Genomic DNA, 7340 nt, shown 5'->3' with positions numbered 1-7340 from the left:
GTTTCTTCTTCTTCTTCTTCTTCTTCTTCTTCTTCTTCTTCTTCTTCTTCTTCTTCGCAGGGGTTTTTTTACGCGGATGAATGCAGATCAGTGTTCATTGTTTGCATGAGGTCAAAATTTAGTATAAAATTAAGGAGATTGCTAAGGGTCATGATTCAGTAGGTTTTGATGGGTATAATTAAGTTATCAGGTCTTGGTTCAGTATGAAATGATGGATATATAGCCAAATAACAGTGGAAAATGCGAGTTTGGAGGAAGGGGAGCCGGGGGGGGGGGCTGATATTTCAACAACAGTTTTAAATAGTCCTTTTATCATTATAATGTGGTTTGTGCTAATAGTCTTAGACACTGAATAACCTTACTTCCTTACTTACTCAAAAATAATAAACTCACTATTGTCACAGAAATCTCCTTCTTGTCCCATCCTTCATTCCCACAATTCCTCTCCAGGAGCTGTGGTCATGCACGGTGACGTCATCGACGACAAAGGCCGCCACTTCTGGGCACCACTTGTACAGGCAGGGGTCAAGTTCGTGGTTTTGGAACCGGATTTGCACACACCTGCCTGGAAGATGGTAGGATTTGAATCACTGGAACATCTTTTTGATATAGATTTTGTCCTAACCAATCCTTTTACGTGTAGAATACAGGTTCATACATTTGCACCCTTGACTGAAAGATGACGCGTTAAATGCTGAATTCACAACGAATAAAAGACTTTTCATCATGTATTTGCTTTCAAATCCTTCGGCTTCTTGCGGCATTTTAATTTTCAAACTTTTGAAGTTCGACCTTTATCGGTGGCCATGAGCGACTGGCAAGATGAATGAAAACATACATGTATGTGTAAAATAAAATTTATAAATATTTTTCTTTCAAACTTTACTTAGAGATGTCTCAAGGCAAAATACAGAGACAGCGTGGAAGGCTTATTATCAAGCAAAACTGAAGAGATAAAATATGAAGCAATAAAGAGCATACAATTGACACTTTCCCCCCTCGTAACCAATGCCTGCTGTTTTCACTAGAGCATCAGCCACAAGAGCCATCATTTCAAGAAATAAAACTACAGTCCAACAGAACACAAACAGCTTTATGTGGCGAAACAGTACCAAACCCTCCCTCTAAGCTGAAGGATTTGACGTTAAGATTTGCTCGCTTTTAAGCACAAGGGGGCTATCCCGAAAATGCTTTTCAGACAAAATAGAAGGTAAAGTTTTTGGACCCTTGTTCAGTTTCTTTAAAAGACAAGGTAAGTTTTCTCTGTAACCAATCAAATATACACACCAATGAAACCAAATTTGTCATATAGGTAGGTCAATGCCCACTTTTGGTGTAGGTTAAGTTTCTGGAAACTCCCGAAATCTGGGTTAGCCTGCTTGTCCTTCAGCGCGGCCATTTGAGGCCTGGAGAGAGTTTCATTTATGGGATCGGGAGACACGTACTTAAATCAAGCACTTTGATTATAGTACTCTCACAATGCTAAATTTTACTGCTGTTCGGCGCCTGTGATTGTAAACATGTGATACACTGAGGAGAGTTCTGTGACACCCAGGCTCGAAGTGGGAGGTTGGGAGGTTGGAATGAGCCACTGGTTGGTCCAACATCTTTCCTTTCTCTATAAAAAAAGAAAAGCAAATAGCGACAATAAGATAATAAGATAAGATCAGATAAGATAAGATAAGATAAAATCAGATCAGATCAGATCGGATAGGATAAGACAAGATGGTATCCATGGGATAATAAAGTATCATCTTATCTTATCTTATCTTATCTTAATATCATTGTCTCTATTTGTTTTTCTTTTTTTTCTCCCATCTCGCAATGGTCGTTTTCTCGTGGATGTGCTAGCTAGATATTCCAACTGACGCTATTTCCTCATGTCCTCTCAGTTCAAACTAGACGTCGGTCAGAGTGACGCTGACATCGAGAAATGCACGCGCAACGTCGACGCTCCGGATATTCAGAAAGTCTTCAAGTTCCGCCAAGAGCATCGGATTAAGGTATCACCTTCTGTCTGTATGTCTGTCTGTCTGTCTGTCTGCCTGTCTGTCTGTCTGTCTGTCTGTCTGTCTGTCTGTCTGTCTGTCTGTCTGTCTGTCTGTCTGTCTGTCAGTCTGTCTGTCACTCTCTCTCACCCTCTCTCTCTTTCTCTCTCTTTGCCCCCCCCCCCTGTCTCTCTATATATCTCTCTCTTTCTCTCTCTCTCTGTCTCTGTCTCTCTCTCTGTGTGTCTGTCTCTCTTCTTATCCGTCAATTGATTTGTGTCTTTGTTAGTCTGTCAATGCCATGTGAACAATCACGTATTGTATCAAGTGGTTTGTATTTCTGGTTTGCACCTCAAAGGCTCTGTACTCTATTTCCCTTCTGCCTAACATGTCCAAAACAAGAACGAAGTGACAAGGTTATCCAAAGAAAGATCAAATTTTGTTGAGGCACGATTAGTCTGGACGTACTTTCGTCGTTTCTATAATTCCCCATCCCACAAGCATGTATGAATGTGTACTGAAGGGTGCCACTTTATAGGAGCTAAAACACTGACTTACTGATAAGATCTTCCGCTGACTATGGCGGGGTATCCATTCCCATCCGGGTTAAGTGAGGAAAATTCGTGTAAAGTTCTTTTCCCAAGAACACACGTCGGGCCTGAAGTTCGAAACTACGACCACGAAACCTCATGATTACGAGTCTAGAAGCCTAACCACTAGACTACCGACGACATAACCTCATCATTACAGGTCCAATAGCCTCAAAGATCGTTCATAACAAGATAGTTCACTCAGCCAAAAAAGTGTCAGCGAAAGTCCGCGCACTGCTTCAGATGGCGGGGCGGTCTTTGTTTTGAAGCTCTCTTTCGTTTCTTCAAAAGAAGAATAGGAACAGCACAGCTTGCTCGTTTCACTTAAACTTTCTTTCCCACAAGTAGAGTAACTCTGTTTACAAAGCGGGCGCTTTTTCGCACAGGGCGCCTCCGGATTTTGAGGACACTTTCAATTGGCTTAAAGAGACGAGTGAACTATATCTTGTACGTGCGATCTTTGGTAGCCTTACCACTAGACAACCGACCCCACAGTACTGAAACAAAAAAATTTGCACATGATGTACTTTCAGAAAAGCGACCGCTCCAAGGTGAAGTCAGGGTTTGACATCATCCGTGAGCACCAGGGGTCGCTGTTTGAGCGAGTGAGCTCACACGACCCTGCAGCCATCTGTGTGGACAAGTGTGCCGTGCAGAGTGAGTCCCGTCGTCTTGTCACGCAAAAAAGGAAGACAAAGAAAGTCAACTTTCTGTTTTTTCGTACGTGTTTCGAGAACCTGAAAACCGGAGACCTAGAATCTACTGAACACCGTACACCTAGACCACGAAAAACCCCTAGACCCATTTTTTAATTCACATCTCAATTTTGAGAGAACCTGTAAAAGTTTTACGGCGTTTGCAACTACATGAGGTCATGACTCATTTGAGCGCCGGACACAAGTTGGTTGCTTTCACGTTAGTTCACACTTCAGCTTGGTTTTGCTTTATAGCTGGTTAAAAATTCGCGATGAAAATTTAAAAGTAAAAAAAAAAGCTGTTTATGTTTTGTTCAGAAACCGTTAATGAAGAGCTTTTCGAAGATTTATGTTGGCGAGCGCTGTAATACCCTTACAAAAAAACAACAACAACAACAAACAAGCAAACAAAAAAGATGAAGTTGAAGTTTTCAGCACGACAGGGTGTCGTTGTGACGTTGAGTTGTTGTGTCTTTGTGTGTCTGTGTGGTTGAGACGTTGTTTGGTTGTGACGTTATGACTTGGTGACGCTGTTACGTTGTGGCGCTGTGTCGTAGTGTCGTCTTGTGGTTGTGACGTTGTGACGTTGTGTCATTGTGACGTTGTGTGTTTGTGTGTCTGAACAGAGCACTACAAGATGGTCCTCCGCACTCACGGCGAGATGTGCCACATCAGTAGCCGCATCGACGACATGCTGCACTGCACGGCCGATGACGTCATCTACTGTGACTTCCCGCTCTCCTGGCTGCCTGGCCTGCCCTACTGCCACATGAGCTCCGGCTGTACTATGGTCAAGTCCACCCTGCTCGACTGTCCGCCAAGGAAAGTGGTCGCGGAGGTAGTTTTACGTTTTGTTTGGTCTCTTTTAAGCACAACCGGGCTATCCCGAAAAACACTGTTTTGAGTAAATCGAAGGTAAAGTTTTTGGATCCTTATTCAGTTTCTTTGAAAGACATGGAGACTTTTCTATATAACCAAACAAATATACTCACCAATGAAACTAAACTTCTCCCATACGTAGGGCAATGCCTACTTTTGGTGAAGGTTAAGATTTCTGGAAACCCTCGAAATCTTGGGTTAACCCGCTTGTCCTTAAAAGCGACTGTTTTAGTAAGTTTTTTCGGCGCTCGCAAGGTCATATGAGCGCCAAGGGGTGGATGTCAACACAGAAGTCCAAACAGGGAATCAGGCTTACTCTGCTCACCTCTCTAGCCTCAACAGCACACAGTCTGCTTCGACTATCAAGGCACCCCGGAAATAGTAGTTCACAAGAGAATGACAAACATTTGAAAGAAGTAGAGGATAAATGACGATAGCAAGGATGAGGGAATATAATAAAACAACAAGTATAATTACAAACATCTTTTTTCTCTCAAACTTTGCTTAGACGTGCCCCAAGGTGAAATACAAAGACACATGGATTCAAGGATAATGTTTGTTGGGGGTATTAAAAAAAATATCGTTATACATGTGCTGGATACGAAAGATGAGTTTTTTAAATATGCCCTTTGTAGAAGTAATTTTTTATAACGTCTCTCTAGTGTGTAGTTTCTGCTGTCTAGCGGTCTCGCTCCTTCCTTGCGTCAGATGACTGTTGTGTGTGTTGTGTTGCGTTGATCAACTTATGATTACTCAAACAAAAGAAGTGGGTGGTTGGCGGGTGCTGTGGTATGGTTTGCTCCATCATTCCCATCAATTATCTACAGCATTTATCTCTCTCCCTGCTTTTCTTATGTTTGTAACTCCCTTGGCTCTTCTATGACCTAGTTGTGTTGCAAGTTCCGTAAAACTCTTAATATGACACCACCAGCCCTCGCCCCACACACAAATACACAACAACAAAAAACCCAACTGACTACATAACCTTTGAACTGTGTACAGTTATCACCATACACTATTTTATGGATTGATAATTAACACGCAGTTCACAGGTTTCAATGTTTCGCATGTGGTTGAATAATGCATCTGATGTGATATGTACATTTTGTCAGCTTTACTTCTCTTTTTATATTGAATTTTGATGAGAGTAATATAATATAATTAATTAATTTTTTTTGTATACCTGCATGTGTTTTTACAGTCCTGTAAAACCAAGAAAAATTTCCTTCTAGAATAATAAAGTATTGTCTCTTAACAATAATAAATTGCCCCTCCAAATAACCTGGACCTGTTTGTTCGTCCGTCATCCTCTGTAGACCTGGTCTCTGATCGAGACGGAGAAATGCACGATGGCAGCGCTCCAGCCCCCCATGATCCAGATGCTGAGCTCTCACTGTGAAGACATGGCCGAGCCTCACTGGACCCTCCGCCTGCTCTCCACCAGTGGCTGGGTCCGACAGTCCGTCATGGATGCCATTGGCCCGTGCACACAGTCCATCGTCATATGCTACTCGCGGATTGGTACAATGCCGTTTCGCTACCTTAGATAAATTACAAAGTTATATTTTCTGCTCAGGCAGACAGAGGGAAAAGATACTGGGCAAGTTGACAATATGGCTGGGAACAGCAAGAACAACAGACACCATCGCAGCATGCAACGCAAGGCAGATTGAAGTAGAGGTCCATGATCGCCCACGTCAGTCGGCAAGGCACCAGATGATGATGATGATGATGACCTGCTCAGCACCTAGTTCTGATAAATTTGACGCAAACAGTTCCATATTTAATTTCACAACTTGTCAAGCTTTTCCGAATGCAGGTCTTTGAATATCTTGATAAAGACTCCAAATAATCTTACGATTTTGATAGAGCAAATAGAACATCTCTGTTTTCTGACCTCATGGTCTCAGCAACTGAAAACGACCAAAATTGTCAGATAGAACTTTGTAATTCTGAGGTAACGTATTTGTTATACATTTGTACTTTTTTTAGCTGGTTGTATCAAGGCAGGGATCGTAACTGACATCAAGATCATGGTTATTTTCCATAATACATTAAAATTTGTAGTTTTATTTGTCACATCCAATAATTCATTTTTTTCACTTCAGCGTTCGGATGAAATGACGCGTTGGTACGACATCATTCTTATATTTATTTAGCTGATTGCAAAAATATGGGGGCCTCAATTGTCAAGATCATGGTTATTTACCCCAATACATTTTCAGATTTAGTTGTCTTTTCCTATCACTGATTGTTTTCCTTTTCGTGTTTGGTGAAAATTAAGTGTTTGTAAGATTATGGTTTGTTATTTTTTTACCTGGTTGTATCTAGGCAGGGACCGTAATTATCATAAATATCATGGTTATTTACCTCAATACATTTTCAGTTTCAATTGTCATTTCTTATCGTTAATTAGTCCTTTAATGTTCTGTGGGAATGACGCAGTGGTATGGTACCAAATCGACTACTCAGGGTAAGACACTGTCATAAATCACTTTTCATAACGTCGTATGGCAAAGTGTTACGGCAAACAGTCGATGTGTCGTGTGGTAGATCTACATCATGGACAGTGACTATTGCTTATGTTCAGTTTTACTTGCCCCTTCCAACTATTGATTCTTTTCCGTGGGTGGTCGGTGGATGCTCAGGTGTGGTATACCCTTTCTTCCATTTCAAATATCTATCGTGTCGTCCTGATCTTTTCTACTTTTTATGTTTGAGACTGTCTTGTAACGCCTCCAATCTTAGGCACTTTTATGACCTTATTGTTTAGCAAGTACCTAAAAACACATCTTATTAAGATTTTTTTTTTAATTTGTCTCAATGTTCAGTGGAAATCTTGTTCTTTGTTTTATGAACTACTCTCCTCGGCTCTCTTGGAGATTCGAACAAACATTGTATAAAGACAGAGTTGTAATCACCAGCATGCAGGGCGCCAGAACGCAAGCGGACAAACACTAGCCATTAACCTGATCGTCGTATGTCCAATCTGGCAGAGACGGGCCTGATCGCCAGACTTCCGGTCAACACCCAGACGGCGTCCGTGTACTCGGAGGGCTGCATGGGTGACCTCAGTAACCCCGTGCGGACACGTCTGGACCAGAGCGGACAGAGCAATGAGACTGTCAAGGCCACTCCGGTGATACCTTGTTTCTGTGGATGTTTCTTCCATGTATAATTTGGTCCCC

At 41.8% G+C, this 7340-nt stretch overlaps 1 protein-coding gene across 1 annotated transcript in view; it reads left to right on the top strand.

Annotated features, from left to right (window-relative positions):
• Positions 1 to 7340, top strand: part of LOC101846309 (2-succinylbenzoate--CoA ligase) — a gene marked incomplete at its 3' end in the record, with an annotated part of 14273 nt that overhangs the window by 2936 nt on the left and 3997 nt on the right. Inside the window, 6 exon segments of the mRNA XM_013087944.1 lie at positions 451 to 575; positions 1893 to 2003; positions 3112 to 3235; positions 3900 to 4111; positions 5469 to 5673; positions 7149 to 7291. Of these exon segments, the coding sequence (XP_012943398.1) occupies positions 451 to 575; positions 1893 to 2003; positions 3112 to 3235; positions 3900 to 4111; positions 5469 to 5673; positions 7149 to 7291 (920 nt within the window).

This window comes from Aplysia californica, unplaced genomic scaffold, assembly GCF_000002075.1.
Source record: "Aplysia californica isolate F4 #8 unplaced genomic scaffold, AplCal3.0 scaffold00662, whole genome shotgun sequence".
In the NCBI taxonomy this organism is placed as follows: Eukaryota; Metazoa; Mollusca; class Gastropoda; order Aplysiida; family Aplysiidae; genus Aplysia; species Aplysia californica.
The sequence above is the reverse complement of the archived record's forward strand: the minus strand, read 5'-3'. Positions and strand labels throughout refer to the sequence as shown.